The following is a 21,072-nucleotide window of genomic DNA, read 5'->3' on the forward strand; positions in this document are numbered from 1 at the left end:
TGATATGGAAAAGGTGCTTTTGGTCACCTTCTCTGTCATCTCCATGGGTTTTTCCATGGATAACTTCCCGAGAGGAGGTGCTCAAAATGTATTTAACAGGATTTTTAACATTTTAGGGAATCAAAGGAGAAGCTGGTTCCAAGGGAATGATGGGACTTTTCGGGAGCAGAGGACCCGTGGGACAGAAGGTGAGCTCCCAACTTGAGGCATCTCCTCCCAGAACTGAGGTGGAAAATCCCATCACGGTTTTCCCATGGAATATAATTCCTCATTCCCTCCCCAAAACTGCTGATTGGAATGATTGAGGCTCTGGAAAAGCAGGAGAAGCTGTGCTTTTCCAGGAGAGTCCTAAAGATTTTAAAGGAGCAGAGCGCTCTGGGAGCTTTTCCAGGCTGGAATGGCCAGTAAGGAGCTCCTGGAATGTCAGTATTCCAGGAGGGAAGTGACAGATGTTCTCCAGGCTCTATTTAGAGCCGGTGGAATCCATCATTTTCCAGCTGGGATAGTTGGGATATCCCACTGCCCTTCCAGCTGCTGCTGTAGGGAGCCCCTCAAAGCCTTCCTTGTCCCTTTTCCAGAGCTCCTACAACATTCCCTGTTTCCAGAGGGGTCTTTCCCATGGTAATTCATCCCCATTTTCCTTGCAGGGGGAGCCAGGAGAACCGAGCTCGCCGGGATCTGCCGTGAGTCGGAAAATGTTTCCCTTTCTTCCAAATCCTGCGTGTGGAGGAGGTCCTCCCACAGCCAGGAATGTGGGAAGGGGTGGGAAGAGTCCATGGGAACTCGGAGCTGCTCCACAAAGTCCGTGTTCCAAGAGGTTTTGCCGGAAAACCAGTGTGGATATCTGGGATCACAACCAGAAGTTCGGGTTTATGGCTTGTGGAGGAAGTTCTGTGAGGGTGGGGAGGCCCTGGCATAGAATTCCCAGAAAAATCATGGATGCCCCGTCCTTGGAAGTGTCCAAGGCCAGGTTGAATGGGGTGTGGAGCAACCTGGGACAGTGGGAGGTGTCCCTGCCCATGGGAACTGGATGGGATTTAAGGTCCCTTCCCACCTAAACCATTCCAGGATTCCAGGATTTTCCATTAAGGAACACAAGCAAAATACATTTAGTTGATGTTTTGGATGCCTTTGGTGTATTCGCCCCAAGTGGAAATGTCTCCAAGCTCCAAAGACTCCCAGAATCATGGAATCGTGGAATATTTGGAGTTGGAAAAGACCCACCAGGATCATCGAGTCCAGCTCTTAAATAAAGGGCGCAAACTCCAAATTTCCAAGGTTGTCCAAAGTGAAATAAGTCCCCGTTGATTCCCGGTCACGGCTGTGGAATTACTGACAGGCCTGGAATCCAGCCCGGGAATTGCTCACTGAGGAAAAGGCCCTCGTCCCATTAATTATTTTATTTATTATTTTCTTAATTATTTTATTTATTATTATTATTATTAATAATAATAATAATAAACAACCTTCTGAGTACTTTGCCAACGCCTCGAGGCCGGAACGTGCTGCGAGAGCTGGGATCAGCACTCGTAGGCATTGGATTGAGGATATTTATGGAATTGTTTTGTAGGGAACACCTGAATCCATGAGGTGAATCCATCCAGGAATAGAGCAAAGTTTGCCAAGTGGAAAGGGAGCCCAGCTGGATTCCAGCATCCTGTTTTCCCCTGGTTTTTAGGGATAATAACTCCCACAAAGTGGTGTCCTGCCATCCATATCTGAGCAAAACAAAGGAATTTCCTTCTGGAAATATCCCGGGATTCTGCTGGTGCAGGGCAATGCTGCCTGTGCCAGACTAGGATAACGGAGCTGGGGTTTGGTTTCCCATCCCATTCCCAAAATTTCAAAAGCCAGATCCGAGCTGGGACGCTGCTGGAAGATCCAGGATAAACGACATCCCGGCTGGAATTCATCCCACCACAGGTTACCCCAGGCAGGTTCACTTCCCACTGGTTTTATTGGAAGATTTAGGGAATTCCCATTATTCCCATCCATTCAGGCACCTGAGGGAGGATCCTGATGGGAATTTTGTCTCCTAAGTGCTCCCACTTTGGTTATTCCTTCCCTGAGTTATTCCAGAGCTGTCCATCATTCCCCAAATCCTCTTTTCCCCTTTTCCTGAGGACAGAATGTATCCAATGCCAAATCTTTAAGGTAAAGCTTCGTGCTCCTCATTTTCCTTCATTTCCCTCCAATCCCATCTTTTATTCCCACAAATTTTCAACAACTGCCACTCCTGCTGAATTCCCTGGCAGTGATTTCAGCACCCTCATCCCTTTACTCTCCCGATTTTCTGATCCATGGCAGTCCCCAGCCGAGCTGACAGCATTTGTGTCTTCTCCCTGCAATTGTTCCTCGGGAAATTTCAATGGATCCGCTTGACTTCACAAAGGGGTTCGGTTTTGGTATTCCACACGTCTCCTCCTCCTCCTCCTCCTCGTGCCCCTTTTCTAAAAGCTCTGCTCCCTTTTTATTTTGCTATTCCTGCCTCGCCTCCCTCTTTTATGTTCCAATTGCTGTCTGTTATTCCCATTAACTGCTCCTTTGGATCATGGATTAAAGCTTCCAGCTCCTCTTCCTTATTCCCTGTGATTCTGCCTTAAAATGACAATGGATTAACCCATTATTCTCCCCCAAACTCTGATTTTTAATACTCTTTTCCTCCATTTCTTGCTCCCTATTTTGGTTTTCCAGGAATTGTGAATGCCCAGAGTCTGGAGTGCACCAGACTCAGAGCTCAGCAGGAGTGGGGATGGTTTATAAGCAGGAATTTGACTTTATTATGGATATTAAGTTTCCCAGGGAAGCTGGGATCACACAGAATCCCGAAATGCTGAGGCTTGGATCATTCCCTTCCAGATCCTCTCATTCCAAACCCCTGCCATGGGGGATCTTCCACTAAACCAGGCTGCTCAGGCAATTCCAATCCCAAACACCAATAGGTTTTTTTTGGGAAAGATCCTCAAAACTGCAGCAAATAATCGTGGCCAGACCCATTCCGACAAAACCCAGCAGGGAAGGGATAAAAACACGGCTGAAACTCCGAGGTGGAGACTCCATTTGCATCATCCCATCAAATATTGAGGAGCAGAAGCCCAGGAGGTGGAAAACCTTTTAGGAGAAGTTTGGAAATTCATCCTCCTTTTGATGTGTGGCTTCAAACGGCTCCGTCCTTTTGGTGGGGGGAGGGAGCACCCTGGGGGCATCCTGATGGATTCCAGCCTTTCCCGAGGTGTCCCAGCTCATTCCCAGCTTCTCCCTGGCTGCTCCCTGGCTCCAGCCCGGAGCTCCACGGGAATTTGCGCCTGGAAGCAGAGGATCCGAGGTTTCTGTGCGTCACAGGGTTGGTGACTCAGCCTCTCTGCGTTGCCTTCCCGGGGTGTTCGCAGTGAAATTCCAGCCACGCTTTAATCCCAAATCCAAAGAGCCGGAGCCATTTCCAGTTAATTCCCGCAGTAATTGCCATTCAATTGCCATTTGCTCCCGTTTATTGTCCAGCCTCTGTTTCCCTGGCACAACACCGCGATGGAAATCTGAGGGGACAAATTTCCATTTGGCTTCTTGGCCTTTTCTCTTTTTTTTCCCCCCATTTTTTTTGTTTCTTAATTCCTCCTATCCCATCTTTCCCATGGCCTTGGAAGACATCACCTCCATGACCTCCTTCCCCTTCAGGCCATGTCCAATCCCAATTTTGAACCTTCTTATCCATATTCCAAAGGCTCTCCAGCCCATGATAAGCAGGAAACCACCTATGGAGAGATAAAACCCAGGTCTAAATCTTATTGATGTTGCCTGGACTAAGTAGGCCAGGCTTAGACGCAGCTTTCCAGCACGTCCTTAAGTGAGTTTAACTTTTCCTAAAAGCATTTGGGATTCTCTCAGGATGAGAAGGATCTCATGGAAAGCAGGAAAATGAGTTGGACACAGACAGGAAAACAAGGAAAACCTGGCACAGGAGACATTTGGGACAATTCAGGGAAATATTAAAGTTAATTAGGAGAACTCTAATTAATGTCAGGTTTTTTAGTGCTCAAAAAGAAGCTTTTTAGCTCATTCTTGCTCTGATCCCAGCTCCCAGCTCCTTCCAAACTCCAGGCACTTGAAGGTATCCCGGATTTGTGGGATTTAACCATCACATGAATGGTTTATTACCCTCCAATCTGTCTCAGCAAAGAGAGATATTCCCATTTTCCATGGGTTTTATGGTTTATTTACGTCCCCAGACGGAATTTTATATCGATTGTGTCAATAAATAGTTACCCATAAAGAGATTATTTGTGCCTGATAGTGCCAGGAGTATGAAGGAACATGGATTTTCCCTGATCCAGACACACAAATCTGCTGATTTTTTAATCTAAATTCCATTGTTAATGAATTTATTTCATTCCCATGACCACAGCAAACAAATTCCAGGCAGAGAATTCCGCTTGTTCAGCTCCTGATTTGCTCAATTCATTCTCCCCTGAGAGAGCTGAGAGGCTCAAGTGGGATCAATCCAATTTCTCCTTCACATCCAGGTGCTGGAAAATGCCATCCCAATTGGTCAGGCTGGATGAGGAGGCTGTGACAGGCTTAGGGAAAAAAAATTAAGAATTAAAAATTAGAAGTAAATTAGGATTTTTGAGCAGCTTTATCTGCTCTCAGAACAGTGGGAGACTCCATGAAAAGAGGTCCCAGTGCGAGATGTGACTCCAGAAGCCAAAAAATTCCAAAATGGGACAAAAGAGCTGCAGCTCCCTGGGTCACACATTCCTTAAATCCCTGTTCCCATTCCCAATCCCACCCAAATGCTCTGGGCCTGCAATGACCCTTTTGCTGCCACAATTTCCCAGGCTGGAATTACAAATTAATCCCCTCCCAGGTTTCATTTGCCAAGGATTTACAATCCCATGGAATTGGGGTGAGGAATGGGAGCTGAATCCCAGCCTCGGGTCTTGGGGCTGTTCCTGGGGGAGCTTCTGACCTCGGGTTGAGGGGTCCTCCGGTTGGCTTTCCATCCTGGACTGTCCTCATCCCTCTTCCCTGGAAAAAGTGGGCTCTGGGATGAAATTTTCCTGATTTTCTGGCAGGGTGCAGCAGGGCTGGATGGGAAGAACGGGATCAAGGGAGCCAAAGGTGACAGAGGACTGCAGGGGCAGAAGGGGAAGCCGGTGAGTGGCGGAAAAGGACATGGATTGTTTGGAAAAGGCTCTGCTGCTTCCTGGATCCCACATTCCTTCCCAGGCCTTCCTGGATCCCACATTCCTGTCTGTGCCCTCCTGGATCCCACATTCCTTTCCAGGCCTTCCTGGATCCCACATTCCTCTCTGTGCCTTCCTGGTTCCCACATTCCTCTCTGAGCCTTCCTGGATCCCACATTCCTGTCTGTGCCCTCCTGGATCCCACATTCCTCTCTGTGCCCTCCTGGATCCCGCTTTCCTCTCTGGGCCTTCCTGGATCCCACATTCCCTTCTGAGCCTTCCTGGATCCCACATTCCTCTCTGTGCCTTCCTGGTTCCCACATTCCTCTCTGAGCCTTCCTGGATCCCACATTCCTGTCTGTGCCCTCCTGGATCCCACATTCCTCTCTGTGCCCTCCTGGATCCCGCTTTCCTCTCTGGGCCTTCCTGGATCCCACATTCCCTTCTGAGCCTTCCTGGATCCCACATTCCCTTCTGAGCCTTCCTGGATCCCACATTCCTCTCTGAGCCTTCCTGGATCCCACATTCCCCTCTCTCTGCCTTCCTGGATCCCACATTCCTCTCTGAGCTTTCCTGGATCCCACATTCCCTTCTGAGCCTTCCTGGATCCCACATTCCTTTCTGTGCTTTCCTGGATCCCTCATTCCTCTCTGGGCCTTCCTGGGTCCCACATTCCCTTCCATGCCTTCCTGGATCCCACACTCCTGTCTCTTCCCACTCCCTAAAGGCCTCAGGGCCTTTCTCAGGCTCTTCCCTAAAACCTGGAAAAGTCTCCAATGCACATCCTGAGCTGGTTTTTAGGAGTTGTCCTCCTCCAGTTCCCAGCATGTCCATATCCCAAAATTTCTTAGCTATCCCATGTTTCCCAGCCTGAGTTTTCCTTTGCTTCTTACCAAGGCCCAAATTTCAAGTTCCAAGTCCAGCTCTGCCTGAGGGAGAGCAGGGAACCAAAGAATCCTTCACCAAATCTCACTTTCCTGGGATCAGCAGGTTCTCCCTCAGGGAGGCTCCTAAAAAACTTCCTGCACATGGATGGGATTTGGGCGCGTGATTCCTGAAAATTCATCTCCTTTGTCCTTTTTTCTTCCGTGTAGGGAGGGAAAGGTGACCCTGGGACCGCTGGTGACGCCGGGCAGAAAGGGACCAAGGTAAGACGTGGATGAGATCCTGTGGAATCTCCATCCTTGGAAATGCCCAAAATCCATGGGAATGCGGTGAACCAGCTTTGGATGGCACCGCTTGGATTGGGACTCAGAGAAATGTTCTCCGGAGCTCCTTCCAACCTCAACCACTCGGTGATCCTGGGAAATAAAGCTTGGGACAAGCAGAGATAGGGAAGGATCCAAGGGAAGAGCTTGCAGGCCCCTCAGAATTCCTACTTTGCCCTCATTCCCTGTGTTCTCCTTTATTCCCAGGGATTGCGAGGGCTTCCAGGCCGGATCGGCGCTCCCGGAGCCAAAGGCACCAAGGTGAGCCAAGCCCAGCTTTCCACCCTGCTCCAGCTGCCCCATTCCCAGAATTGTTTCCCACTCATCCCCAGGACAACATCATGCACGGAATCATGAGGAATCCACCCCATTTCTGTGGGAAAGTCCCCCTTGGAAGGCCCATGAAGAGCAGGGAATCACAAATTGGGAAGCTTAAAGGCTTGCAGGGAACTTTGTGATAAGTTGGGGTTAAAAACTAAACCAAGCCCTGCCCAAATCCCTCCTGATCCGTGGCTTAGCAACGGCCTGGGCTCAGTTCTAAGTTCGTGCCCAGCTCTTATCAGCACCATTAGTGCCTTATCAGTAAACAACGATAATGAGCCTTAATGGGCTTTTTATGGAGGGTTTGGAAAGCTTGATAAGAGAATGGGGAGCAGTTGGTGACAGAGCCAATGTTGTTGTTATTGTTGTGGTTATTATTATTATTATTATTATTAAATTTTAATTATTATTTATTATCATTATTGTTGTTAATATTCTGTTGTTTTCATCGGCCCCGCTCCATTTCGTAATGGAATTTTTATCCTGGGAATTTCCCACCTACTTTCCTGTAGGTGAGCTTGGAGCTTGGACAATCTCCAATTTTAAGGATCTCCAATTATCTTGGTTCTGAGTTAAATTAGTGTTAATTAGTTAATTTGTTTAATTCATTATTAGTTAAGTTTTAGTGATCCAAAATTTCCAGGCTGAAGTGAGACTTTATCTCTGAGTGTCATCCCTGGATTATCCCTTTCCTTGCCTTTCCAGAGCCAATTTTCCCAATGTTTTTGGGGTTCTTTGTCCTCACAGCCCCTCCGCTGCTTTTCCATCCACAGGGAGAAATTGGCAGTCCTGGAAAACCGGGAATTCCGGGATCAAATGGACGACCCGGAGCAAAGGTGAGCATCCGAATTGTCACAGAATCATGGAATGGTTTGGGAAGGGACATTTGGGAAAACAAGAGTTTTCCCAAAAGTTTCCCAAATCCACCTCTGGAAAGGGCTCATTTCTTCCAAAGGGAAAGAATTGGGTTATCCTGGATCTATTCCCATAAACCAGCATGGATTGAGTTCTTCCAAAGGGCATAAATTGGGTTATCCTGGATCTATTCCCATAAACCAGCATGGATTGAGTTCTTCCAAAGGGCATAAATTGGGTTATCCTGGATCTATTCCCATAAACCAGCATGGATTGAGTTCTTCCAAAGGGCATAAATTGGGTTATCCTGGATCTGTTCCCATCACCCAGCATGGATTGGGTGAAGATTCTTGGACACTGGGATTGGGATCTTTACTCATCTCCTCAGCCGAGTTCATCCATCCCAATCCTGACATTCCACCAGCTCCTTTCCATTTTACCGGGATTTTTCCCTCTCCTGGAATACCACCAGAGGTGACACTCAGTCAATAACTCTAATCCAAGGAAAAACCAGATCATTCCCAAAATCCCAGCCTTGCCAAGCCCGCATTAGCCATGATTTTATCTTGGCTCCTTCCAGGGTGAACCGGGAGCCTCAGGGAAAGACGGCGCCTCAGGAATTCCTGGGGAGAAAGGAGAAAAGGTTGGTACTGACCCCACTGCCATTTCTGAGGAATAAATCCCACATCCATCAGGTGGAGTTAACAAAATTCAACATTTTCCACATCATAGGTGCCCTTTCCAGCGGGGAAATGTCAACGGGTTGGAACGTTAGGCTTGGGAATGCAGTTGGAAAAGGGCAGGGAGAGAGGTCTCCTTAAATTCACCTCTGTCCATGGATAAAATCCCAGGAGGAGCCGGCTTAGCGTGAGGAAAAGCCATCCGGAGGGACTGGGATTCACTGTCAGAGTTTTTTCCACCACCACTCCCAGGGTAAATCCCTGGGATGCTCTGGGGCAGGAGAAGTGGATCAGGCTGTGGCCTCCTTGGCATGGGAAATGGGAAAGGTCTCTGAGCTGATCCCGAGTTGTGGTCTCATCTCCTTGAGGAATTCCCACCTGGATCACTCCCCACCAATCTTCCTTCTCTGCGTTCCTTAATTTCCTGCTTTATTCCTTAAAAAAAAACCCACACCGAAATTTGTACTTCTCCATAGGGAGAAAAAGTCCAGGATTTCTGTTAAAACGGTAAATTCTTAAGGAAAAAAAATGAAATCCCACAATCCCAGCAGCCTCCATCAAATCTCTTGGCATTTTCCAGTCCCTCAGGCCCTTCCCGCATTCCAGTCTCCAGCTGATTTGGGATCTTAAAGGATTTTTTTGATAACAAATCCATTCCTCATTCCCAGATGAGGTCAAACACCTCCTGAAGTCTCTGGTTGGAAGCAGGGAGATCATTCCCAGGGAATTCTCATTCCCTTCCTCTCCTGTTCTTCTCTTCTCCCACAGATTTGTTTTCCAGCACTGCTGCACGTGGATCTTCCCTTATTTAGTGGGAATATTTTAATGGGAATATTCTCTGTTCCAGCAGCTCCAGGAGAAAATCAGTGGTGCAGATGAGTGGGAAATTTATAGGTTTGGGATCTTCCTCCTTCCTCGTTGTTTTTCCCATGGTTGCGGGCTAAAGGATTCTGTTTAGGTGAACTGGGAGAGTTGGGAATTTAGGAATTCTTGGGAATCGTTGGATGGAGAGTCCATGTCACCAAGCACCTTCTGGACAAGGAAGGGTGGAGAGCAAGGCTCCCACACCAAAGGAATGTGGAAGATGTTCCCATATTCCCAAAGCCATGGAAGTGTTTGGATGGTGTTTGACTGCCCCATCCCTGTGATTCCCAGGGAGCCAAGGGAGTTCCTGGATTGGGAGGCTTCAAGGGACAAACGGGATGGCCTGGGAAGCCTGGAGGGGCCGGAGCACCTGGACCTCGAGGGCCACAGGGTGAGCCAGGACCACAGGTGAGCAGCAGGTCCTGAATCCCACAGATCCCGAATCCCACAGGTCCTGAATCCCACAGATCCTGAATCCCACAGGTCCTGAATCCCACAGGTCCTGAATCCCACAGATCCTGAATCCCACAGGCCCTGAGTCCAACAGGGATCCCAGCAGGTCCTGAATCCCAGCAGGTCCTGAATCCCACAGATCCCAAATCCCAGCAGGTCCTGAATCCCACAGGTTCTGAATCCCACAGGAATCCCAGCAGGTTCTGAATCCCACAAGAATCCCACAGATCCCGAATCCCAGCAGGTCCTGAATCCCACAGAGATCCCAAATCCCACAGGTCTTGAATTCCACAGATCCTGAATCCCACAGGTCCTGATCCCAGCAGGTCCTGATTCCCACAGGTCCTGAATCCCACAGGAATCCCAGCAGGTCTTGAATCCCACAGATCCCGAATCCCACAGATCCCGATTCCCACAGGTCCTGAATCCCACAGGTCCTGAATCCCACAGGTCCCGAATCCCAGCAGGTCCCGAATCCCAGCAGGTCCTGAATCCCACAGATCCCAAATCCCACAGATCCTGAATCCTACCGGTCCTGAATCCCACAGATCCCGAATCTCACAGGTCCTGAATCCCATGGATCCCAAATCCTACCGGTCCTGAATCCCACAGGTCCTGAATCCCAGCAGACCCTGAATCCCACAGAAATCCCACACATTCTGAATCCCAGCAGGTCCCAAATCCCAGCAGGTCCCGAATCCCACAGATCCTGAATCCCACAGAAATCCCACACCTGGTCACCCTCGTGTGACCAAACACCCCCGAAGTGTCCCCATGGCTCCATCTCTCCCACCCCTTCCTCGCTGCCTCCCGAGCTCTCCCACATTCCCGCTTTCTGTGGGATCTTGATCCACGTATTCCATCTCCCGCTTCGTTTCCCCCCGGAGATTTTCCATCCCCTTTCCTCCCCTCCTTTCCCATCTCTTCAGGGGAAGACGTGACCTCTCCGTGAAGAGATAATTCCAAGTGCTCAGGACATCCAGTTGTTAATTATCCCGGGATCAGGATGCCAAGGCTCGGGAAGGAGCCGCTGGCTCTCAGCTCCCGTTTTTAATGAATATTTTTGCATTCCAGCCACGCTGGGCACCTTCAGAAACGTAGGGAAAGAAGCTTGGAAATGAGATGTTAATTCCATCGATGAGCAGGATCACCCTGCCCTGGAAGTTTTCTTGAGACAGCTTGGAGAAATGAAGAACTTTCCGAGGGAAAAAGGGCTGGAAATGAAAATTTCCTCCGTGGTTTTGCTGGGAGAGTTTCAGGCTTGGATTAAAGAATATAGAAATTAGCTGGAAAGTCCAAGAGTAAAAGGAAAGTTGGAATAAAAGAAGCTGAAAAACCAAATTTTATCCACACTATTTCATCCTGCCGATGATTGCGGTAATTTGGATTTTGGAGGATGGAATTTGGGATAATTACAACCCCAAATTTTGTGGGAAAATCTGAAGGAGGCTGGATCTCATCAAATCCACTCTCCTGGATCTCCGAGGTCTCCTTGTCCTACAGATCCTTGCAGGAATTCTGACATGGATGGGTCACTAAAAAAAAAAAATCTCTATTCCACCTCATTCCAGTGGAATTTTCCTGCTTTTTTTTCCCAGCCGATATCCTTTGGCAACTTTTACACCACATCAGCTCCATCAGGATCAAATACCGACGGGATTTTGGCAAATATTCCATGAGAAATAATGCTTAATTAAACGAATCAATTAATTAAAATCTGCAGGATCAATGTCTGGGAGGGGAGATGTTGATCAGAACGTGAGGCTGCTCTTCAGAACGCCAAAAAAAAAGTGTGATTCCATGGAATTCACCAAAAACATGGGATTTAAGGCAAGAACAGATGGAGGCAGAGGAAAAAGGATCAATTCAGCTGCTCTGAACAACTCAAATCCAGCAATTCCCAGATTTTTTTTTTGTGGCACCTGATCTCCTTAATCCACTCATTTATCACAAAATCGACTTTTAAACAATTCCCAAATATTTCTTTTTTTCCCCCCAAAGAGACTTGGATTTTCTGCCTGCTAATCGGCCTCATGGAAGCTGGATTTTACCTGGAAAATCCCTCAGGAAATCGGCATTTTCCTTACAGATAAGAGCTTGAAATCACGGAATAAAGATGCTGGAAGCGTGACAGGAATCTCCAAAAGGAATTTTGAAGGGTGGTTATAGGAAGGAGGTGGAAAAAGGTCCTTCCAGAGCAATAAAATAGGGATTCAATCCAGCTCCAGCCCATGGAAACAGGATTATTCTTCCCCTTGCTCCCCAGGCTGTGCCTTGCCATGAAAAATAAATCAAAGGAATCGCAGGAGGGAGGAGGGAGCCGAAAGTACAAGATTCCCTCATGGATATTTAAAAAGGCTGGAATTTTTTATGTTATTAGCGAGCCTGGAAAAGCCTGGCTGGGATAATAAATGGATTTTTTTTTGGACACTGATTAAAGAGAGGCCGTGAGGTGCCGCTTTTCCCACCCACGCTGCTCCTTGGCTTCTCCTGGAATTAAAGGAGAAACTCAGGGAATGGCATGGGAGGCTTCAAGGGACAAACGGGATGGCCTGGGACCATGTGGGGTTGGGACAGAGGGAAAAATTCCCAGGGCATGGATTCCATCCCATCCAGAGAGCACCTGGGGGGCTCTGATGGCTTCTACTGATGCCCAGGTTGGGTTTTAGGGGGAAAATCCTGAAGAAAAGTGGGATATCTTGGGAAAGTGCTGACTGAACTGTCCTTTTCCTCTCCAGGGTCCACCAGGGAAAAGAGGGAGATCCCAGCTCTGCCTCCAGGGGCCCCCGGGCATGGATGGGCCAAAAGGAGAAGTGGTCAGTATGGGAATGATCCAGTGGGGTTTCTCAGCATTCCCAAAATTCTGCACTGGGCCTGGATAAACTTGGATCATCCAGGTTTCATTTCTTAAGAGCAGAGACATTTGAATCCCAAATTCCAGGCATTGGACACGGGCAGCGCTGCCCAAACTTCTGCCCGGAGGTGTCTCCAGCTGGGGAAAATTCCTTTGGGGAAACATCAAACTTGGGATCAGCACATCCTCAAGGCAGAGCGGGAATGAACCAATCATCAGGGCAGGGCAATTAATGCACAATTAATGCTCAGCAGAGGGTTCCAAAGATCCCAATCCCAACGTGTTTGGGGTCGGTCCCTGTCCCAAGGGATTTTAGGATCAGGAGCGCCACTGCTTTAGCTCCATGTGCTGCTGGTGGATAATGTGATTTTTCCTGGCACTCCAGCTCCTGGAAGTGAGCATGGATTGAGAAAAATGAGCCTCCCGGCTTTAATTGGGATCATCCTTCTTGTGCTCCTTGTCCTTTAATATTTTTAAGTATCCCTTAATCCACAAATCCAGTTTCCAGCAGTTCTGAGTGGAAAATTTGTCGGGGTGTTTTATCCCTGTTGACAAAGCTCAGCATCTCCTGGTTTTTCCATCTTTCCAGCACTGGAATTGCAGCTCCAATTTCAAATCTTCTGCCCAAGCTGATTCCCAAAGATTCTGTGCAGGCCAGACCCTCTCCGTGCCTCCATTCCCTTTTCCAACTGGAAAATAAACCTGACTTAAGCTGTTAAAATCCATATTGTTGGGATGGAGGAGAGCTCCCAAAAAACCTGGGACCTGATGGACATGTGGATGAGGCTGTTCTTGTCTGCCCACAAAGATATTCCTAAAATTTATAGGAAAACACATGGGGCTTTTTTTACCCATCTCCCTTCCGAGGTGTCATCCCTAAGGAGCACTTATTCCCGGAGAATTTAATGGGCAATCTCCTGAGATTTGGGAATGATTGAAGTGTTTTTAACAGGGGGAAAATGGTCCCGCCGGACAGAAAGGAGCCAAGGGACATCCGGGCCTTTCCGTGAGTGCTTTTTCCCAAGATCACCTCCCATTACGGGGGAAAATGGAGAAAATTGGACAATCCGGCCCTAAGAGGCCAAAGGGGGGAGGGAAATGCTGAGAAACGGATTCGTTCCGAGAATATCTGGGAAATGAGGCTGGTGGCTGTTACCCAGGGAGGACAGGGCGGGCTGCGAGCAGAGCTGGGCTCTACAAAACCAAGCCTAAAGCCTCAGGCAGATTTTCCTTCTCCCACCTTTCCCATGACTCCCAATTCCTGCTTGTCCAGCAGGATCAGTGCTCCAACCCAACCCAGTGATCCAACCCAAAGAAAGAGCAGGAGAGGGAAATGGGCCCCGTTTTCAGGGAAAAGCTGCTGCGCTGGGCTTCTAAATCCCGGAGGAGAAGGAGGGGTTGACCCACTTGGATCAGGAGAAAATTCCTGCTGCGCCTCCCTCCACATCCCTTCATCACAGATTTTGTGCCACTTGACTGACACAAGGCAAAATTTCCAGTTTTTCCAGGATTAGTTTTCCAGGCAGGATTAATTTTACCGGGGGGGGGGTGGAGGGGGGTTGTGGGAACCGCCTGTATTTGGGCTGCTGAAAATTCCAGGTCCCTACCTGGAAAATGCCCCAAAATTTGGAATCCCAAGAAGGAGAAGAGGTGGTGACCCCATGAAGTGCGGCAGGACATCGAGCATCCCACAGGGAAGATTCCCAATGGAACCAGTGGCTGTTGGCTGCCCCAGGGATGAAGGATGGGCTCCAAATCCATGGGATTGGATGTCTCATTCCATGGGGAATGGGGTTGGCTGGGAAAGAGACAGAAAGCAGAAGGAGGTGCAGCTCCAAGTCATTGAATGTGGTCCCACAGCTCATTCCAAGGGGCAATCCTGGAGGATAATTTGAGTGGACTTTTTTCATGGATGCAGGTGGCTCCATGGCTTTTCAGAGCTCAGGGATGCTTGGGCATCGTGGCTTCGGGGACAATGCCAGGAGGGTGGGGACACTCCTTGGAAAGCCAGCCCAGGTTTGAGGTGTGACATGGGCTGGGATCCCACTCCTCGTGGCCAGAGGAAAACCAGGAATTTCCAAAGGGAATGAGCCACAACCCTCGAATCCAGCTCCCCAAACCTCTGATCTCATCACACCCAAAACAAGGCGGCTCCACCAGAGGAGCAGGGAGGTGGTGCCAGGCTTGGAATTCATCCCTGACCTCCATTTTCCCACTCTGGCACAGGAGGAAGAGGTGAAGGAAGTGCTCCGGAGCGAAATGAGAGGGATTTGTGGTGAGTTGGCCCCGCTGCGACCCTGCCAGCAGCTAAATTGGAGCCGTTTCCATGCCAGCACACGTCCAAATGTCACCCATTAGCAGCGAGTGGAGCTGGGGCCCCTCTCCAGGAGTGTGGAATTCCAGGTCCTGAAGATTCCTGACCTCCTGGAACTCGTCATTTTTATCCCTTAACCCCCCTCTCTCTTCCCGTTTGGTTTTGGCAGCAAATCTTTTCCCCCATTTCCATGTGGATTGGGAATGTGCTGGGTCACGGAGGGAAGTTGGAACCTTTTCCTTCCCGTTCTTTGGTGGCATTCCTTGGCACACAGAATTCTCCTCTGCCACAGGGAATAACTGCCACCAGCACCACAAAAAAACCCCCGAATTTGGGGATGCTTTTATCCCAGAATCCAAATATTTCAAGTTTTTGGGGTCTTGTTTTCCTTGCCCTGCAGAAATCCATTTATTTGTGATCCATCAGAATGCTCCTGGCCCATTCCCTGGGCTTTCCCTATGGATATGGAGGATTTTTAGGTTCACCACCACTGGAGTTGTTAGGAGGCACTGGAATCCTTGAAAAGATGGGGCAAGGGATGAAAAATAATCCATAAAAAAATCATTATTTTGTTGAAAAATCTTGTTTATATGGGGGGGAAAAAGTAGCAAACAAACTCTGCCCTCTCTCTTCCGTCTGCAGGTTGTGGAGGTGAGTTGGGAAAGATGTCCATGGAAAAGGGTAAGGCTGGAAATTCATGCAGGAAAAGATCCTCTCCTTGCCCCAAAACTGCAAATGAAAAGTTGCTTTTAGGAACAAATGGGGTTTTTTTCTGGGATTCAGTGCAGAAAATGTTGGATCACCAACAGCTGTTGAATCCTGGTTTGAGGGGGGTGGTTTTTCCTGAGAGGAATCTGAGGGATCAGAGGGACACCTGGAAGTTTCCTGTTTTCACCCTCTCCTCCAAGACACGATCAAATCCCTTCCTGACTCCCAGTTTTTAACACTGAACCCACAGAAATCCCAATCCTTGCCCACAAATTTCTGGGATTGCTCCCCCACCCCAGACCATCCCCAGGATGAGCTCCGGGCCTCATGGAATCCTCAAATCCGATGGTTCATGGAGCCTGGAGGGCTCATCTGCCAACCCCAAAGCATTGGATTCATCCTCACTGACCCTCAATCCACAGGTCTGGAGGCAGCTGAAGTCCACAGGCAGCTCCAAGGGTATTCCCAGCTTTGGGAATACACCGGGAATGGTGGAAATTGGGAAGAAAAGCTTGGCACAACGCAGGGCAGGACCACGTTGGAGACTCCAGTGAAGCCCTTCGTGGAGCCACCTCCACTCATTGCAGGTGAGTTCAGCTGCCTCCTTCCCATCTTTCCAACCATGGAATCCTCCGGAGCATCCCACGAACCCAGTGCTAAATCCTCTTCCCTGGAATTGGGCAGGAATGAGGCAGGGATGGGATTCCCAGTGAGGGCTCCCACGCTCTTGGAGACGACACGAGCTGATGCCCCTGGAAGGTGAGGAAAACCTAAATATTTGTGGGATCAGGGGTGATCCCAACCTTCCAAAGGGTTCCTTTGAAAAGGCTGGAAGGAGGCAGCCATTTCCAGGCTGATTTTGTCCCATTTTTCCCACCACATCCTTGGCAACTTCCAGCACAACTTCCAACCAGGCAGAAATGGCATCTCTGAGACCAAACACTCATCCCAGACTATTTCCGTCCAGGGCCTCGTGAACATTTTAATAAAGGGTAAAGCCACAGATGAAAACTCATGGAAAAACTCATGGATCCGTTCCCATTCGTGTTTTCCAAGAGGGAAGGGCCCTGGGAGACACAGACCTGCTCCTACAGCAGGGAATGAACCACCCATGGAGCTCCTGATCTCCTCATCGGGGCTTGGATTTCCATCCAGATTTGTGGGAGAGAGGGAAAAGAGGATGGGGGAAATCATTATGGACTAATTTACAGAAGGATTTCTGCACTTGGAGCTCAAAGTCCAAACTTCAGGACAGGGCAAGATTAAAAAGAAGGGAGAGTTCGGGATCATTTCGCAGAATTTAGCAAGTGAGGATGCTCAGATGTTGGTACCAGGAGGGGAGGCTTGGGTACCATGGATGACACAGCCAGCAAAAGTAATTAAAAACAAATTTAAAATCCCATTGCACTGAGCAAGACACCCCAATGTTGTCACTTTTACACCCCAAAATCGTGGTTATGGTGTTGCCCCTCACTTTACAGGTGTGGGGTTTTATTATGGGATGCAAGTTTGATGTTCTTTGAGAGTTCCTTCCAAACCAGGGGGATGGAGCAGCGGAATTTCTGGGGGCAGTGGAATTTCTGGGGGCTCGATTAAGCTCGATGAAGAGCTGTCATTAAATCCTCGTTGTCACCCCAAAAAATATCCTGTAGGGGAGGTCTCAATGCTCCAAATTCCACTCTGAGAGCGAGTCAGACTCCGTGATCCTTCCAACACCTTCCAGCTTGAGACATGGAATGGTTTGGGATGGAAGGGACCCTAAAGATCATCCAATTCCAAGCCAGGGAGTCCAACAGAGAGCTGGACTTGATGGTCATTATTGGTCTCTTCCAGTTTGGGACATGGAATGGTTTGGGATGGAAGGGGCCTTAAGGATCATCCCATTCCAAGCCAGGGATTCCAAAAGAGGTTTGGATTCGAGGGGTTTTACAGGCTCTTTCCAATTTGAGATACGGAATGGTTTGGGTTGGAAGGGGCCTTAAGGATCATCCAATTCCAAGCTCATGTTCTATGATTCCATGATTCCCCAGGATGGAGAGCTTTGGGAAGGGTTTTAAGTGATGATGGCCCCATGTAAGGAATGAACACATCCCAAAAAACCCAGCTGAGCCTAGAACCAAACCCCGACAATCCTCCCTCCCCTCCCGGCCCGCTCCAGGCGCTCTCCCGACGTCTGTGCCGGACGTCAAAGTCTCCCATTGGGATCTAAACCCAATTTATATCACGGCAGCACTCGGGATCAGATGGATGGGACATTCCAGGTGTTATTGAATCACGGCAGCAGCCAACAATCCCATTAAAAGCCGGGGCTGAGGCAGGAGGGCTCATAAATCCCTCTGCTAAGTGACGAGCGCCGAGCGGCTCCAAATGTTAACAGGATTCTGCAGTCGGAGCGTTATTGCCGCCAGATTCCAATCGCTCCCGGCTTTCTCGAGGCTCCCGAACTCCAGCCTGACATTTATCTCCAGCAAACAACCACAACCACTTCCACTTTCTGTGACGAACACCCAACCTTTCCCACGGAGTTGTTTAACACCATTAAGGGTTTTATTGCCGCCGGTCCCTCGCTCCCCGTGGCCGGTTGCTCCGTGACATTTATGAGGAGAACTTGTTATCCATGGAAGGCTCCAAGGATCTTTATTGAAATGAGGGATAATTTGTTTGCACGCCCTTAGTCCGTGTGATTTGCTTGGTTTTTTTCCCCCCCAGCCTGGGCACAGCAGACGACGGGGCCCTCTCACGGAGAAGCCAACAGCCAATTACCAGGTGAAAAGCTGGGAATTAAGTGACATTTAGGGAAGTCACTTCCAAGGTGGGAAGGGCTGTCTGGCCCTGGGATCAAGGGATGTGGCACTGAAGGAGTAACACAAGGTTAAAACTCAGTCTGGGCTTGGCTTAAAGCAGCTGGGTTTGCCCCACGGGTGTTGAGCTGATGGTGAAGGAACTGGAGGGGGTTTTGATCCAGAAAAACACACAGGGAGGATCCTCCAGGAATTCCCTGAATGCAAATATCCCACCCAGAATCCAGGCTTTAACCATCCCTTTGGAAAGGTCAGGCACCACCACGGTGGGAACCACAGGGGTGGATGATGGAGCAGCAAGGAGCTCATCCCACCGTGGGAATTCCCTGCTGGATGTTCCCCTTTGTCCACTCTGGGAATCCATATGGGAAATCCAATCCTATGGGAATTCCCTCCTTTGTCCACGCTGGGAATCCACTCCTGGATGTCCCCCTTTATCCTCGCTCCCCTTGCCCTGCCAGCCCTGTGGCTTTGGGGTCAGCTGCTGCTGTGGGTCCCTAAACCAGCCCCACATGTGGGGAGGGAGGGACAGGGCTGGCAGAGCGGGGCCTTTTCCCACCTGGATCCAACCCGTGGGGAGAGGTTGGGGGTGTTTTCCAGAATGGATCCTACCCGTGGGTGGGTGTGGGGTGTTTTCTCACCTGGATCCAACCCATGGGGAATGTGGGGTGTGTTTTCCAGAGCGGGTCTGACTCATGGGTGGGTGTGGGATGTTTTCCAGAGTGGATCCAATCCCTGGGGGATGTGGGGGTGCTTTCCCACCTGGATCCGATCCGTGGGGAATGTGGGGTGTTTTCCCGCAGCCCTGTGCCTGCAGCCCATGGATGAGGGCTCCTGCCAGCGCCATTCCCTGCTCTGGTACTTCCACGGCCCCACAAACTCCTGCCGGCCCTTCCTGTTCGGGGGCTGCCGAGGGAACAGCAACCGCTTCCCATCCAAGCGGGAATGCGAGCGGCACTGCAGGAGCTCTGCAGGTGAGGCTGAGCCCTTCACATTCCCTCCTCCTCCAGCCAGGAATGAGCCCAGAGCAGGAAAACCCATCCATGATTTGCCCGCTCCCTTTTCCTTAAGGTGCCCCACTGGGAAGTGCCAGGAATTAGGAGGGTTTTGTTCCCTTCCCATTCCCAGATCATCCTGATCCAGCCCAAAGGAGCTCCGGGACATCTCCCCTGGGACAATTCCATGGGTGGGATTGGGCACGGATGTGTGGATGGATTTGCTTGGACACCCCATCCTGATCTTTTGCACGTCTCTTGTGCTTTCTGAGGGTGAAATTTGCAGGAATTTGGGAATTTGTGCCCTCTAAACCCTGCATTGCTCCGTCCAAGCACCCTCTGGAATCTCCAGCCCCCAGGCAGAGCCTAAAGTCTAATCTAGACCAGTTTAGGTCTAGATTAAAACCCTGGGATCGAGGTCCCACCTCATCCAGGGGTTCAATGGGAAAAACTCACTTCTGGAAGCACAGCTTGGCTTCCACTGCCAGATCCAGGCATTTTGGGATCGGTCCATGCAGATTTTCCTCATCTCCAGCTCATCCCAGGAAACATGGGCCCTGGCAGGGATGCAAACATCCTGCTCCAAGCAGGACATGAGCTGATCCCAACCTTCCAGGGACAATATTCCTCTCTCAGAATTCCCTCTGCCTGAAGACCTCTGGGCACCGAGGAGAAAAAATCCATAAATTCTCCACAATCCATTAAAAAATCTCTGGTGAGGTTCATCTGCTCTGGGTTGGAGGGCACCTTAAAAAAGAGAGGAATTAAAGGCAGAGATCCCACCATTTTGGGATCATTCCCAGGGCTTTCAATCCAGGCCCAGCAGCACCGGGAATTGAGTGAGCCTCCTCCTGCCCAACTTTTTTTCCAGGGAATTTGCTTTAGGAGCCACTGGGAGCTTCCCGAAGCAGCTGCAGGTACCTCCAGCACTGTTTGTGGGGAGAAGGAACCACCAGGAATGGGATTCATCCCAATCCAAGCCAGATTCCTGCATCCTCCATGTGCCCGTTTTTCCTGGTCCATCCTGAACAGAGCCAGGATTCAGCCTGGATTGGGAATTTTGCTTTTTATGGATGTTGGATGTGACAATCCCGTGGCGTCAGGGACCTCCCGAGCTTGGGAATTGCAGCCAACTTCTGACATTCTCATTGTTTCCTCTTCCCTCTTTTCCCAAAACCAGGCAGAGGAAGATGATCCGTTCCAAGTGCTTCCTTTAAATCCAAGTGGATTTCGAGGAGCGACTCCGACACCTCCAAGATTGGACGAGACAAACATGGAGAGAGGCGGGAGATGTTGGGAATAAAAGACGTTGGAAAACTGGAATTATGGACATTATGGGATGAGGAGAGGGAAACCTCCGGATGCTCAGGAAAAGGAGGATGGCAAGGGCAGAATTCCTGAGCCAAACCAGGTGGCAAAAATTCCCGAGTTTATTTTTGTAAAATAAAATTGTCTCAATTCTGTGGAATTCCGGATCATTCGCCTGGAAGAAGAAAACCTTGGGAATGGCAGAGAAAGGTGGGAATATCTATTTTCCCAGCTGGATCAGGGGGGCAGGATGAGCCCCATCTCTTCCAGCCTGGCCCTAAATTCCTTGTGGTCTTTAGGAATTCCTGCCTTCTCCTCCACTTGGGAATTCCCTGGGGCCTTTAGGAATTCCCACCTTCTCCTCCACTTGGGAATTCCCTAGGCAGGTTAAGAGGAGTTAAAATGTCCACGAAGAAAACAGGGATCCAAGCCAGGCTTCTCCCTAAAAAACTGTCACTTCCAATTCCTTGAGGAGTTTGGAGCTGCTTGTGGAAATCCAGTAAGAGGGATTCTAAATCCCTGGATTTTGGT

General features: G+C 49.5%; 1 protein-coding gene across 19 annotated transcripts in view; it reads left to right on the forward strand.

Moving 5' to 3' along the window:
• Positions 1-20,701, forward strand: part of LOC125325203 (collagen alpha-1(VII) chain-like) — a 93,545-nt gene extending 72,844 nt beyond the window's left edge. For 10 of the 19 annotated variants that reach the window (XM_048302028.1, XM_048302027.1, XM_048302032.1 and 7 more), the window contains 16 exons: positions 117-188; positions 648-683; positions 5,070-5,150; positions 6,275-6,328; positions 6,596-6,649; positions 7,483-7,545; positions 8,145-8,207; positions 9,400-9,516; positions 12,300-12,377; positions 13,368-13,421; positions 14,642-14,690; positions 15,372-15,410; positions 15,860-16,024; positions 18,147-18,203; positions 19,042-19,212; positions 20,414-20,701. In XM_048302028.1, coding sequence (XP_048157985.1) covers positions 117-188; positions 648-683; positions 5,070-5,150; positions 6,275-6,328; positions 6,596-6,649; positions 7,483-7,545; positions 8,145-8,207; positions 9,400-9,516; positions 12,300-12,377; positions 13,368-13,421; positions 14,642-14,690; positions 15,372-15,410; positions 15,860-16,024; positions 18,147-18,203; positions 19,042-19,212; positions 20,414-20,427 — 1,167 coding nt within the window. In that variant the 3' untranslated portion in view covers positions 20,428-20,701. Of the gene's footprint in view, positions 1-116; positions 189-647; positions 684-5,069; positions 5,151-6,274; positions 6,329-6,595; positions 6,650-7,482; positions 7,546-8,144; positions 8,208-9,399; positions 9,517-10,490; positions 12,001-12,299; positions 12,378-13,367; positions 13,422-13,688; positions 13,808-14,641; positions 14,819-15,371; positions 15,411-15,859; positions 16,025-16,121; positions 16,197-16,335; positions 16,453-18,146; positions 18,204-19,041; positions 19,213-20,413 lie in introns of those variants that run through there. The other 9 variants (XR_007203232.1, XM_048302030.1, XM_048302033.1 and 6 more) reach the window with 9 other exon arrangements.
• Positions 20,702-21,072: the final 371 nt, after the last annotated feature.

Source organism: Corvus hawaiiensis, chromosome 4 (assembly GCF_020740725.1).
Source record: "Corvus hawaiiensis isolate bCorHaw1 chromosome 4, bCorHaw1.pri.cur, whole genome shotgun sequence".
Taxonomy (NCBI): domain Eukaryota; kingdom Metazoa; phylum Chordata; class Aves; order Passeriformes; family Corvidae; genus Corvus; species Corvus hawaiiensis.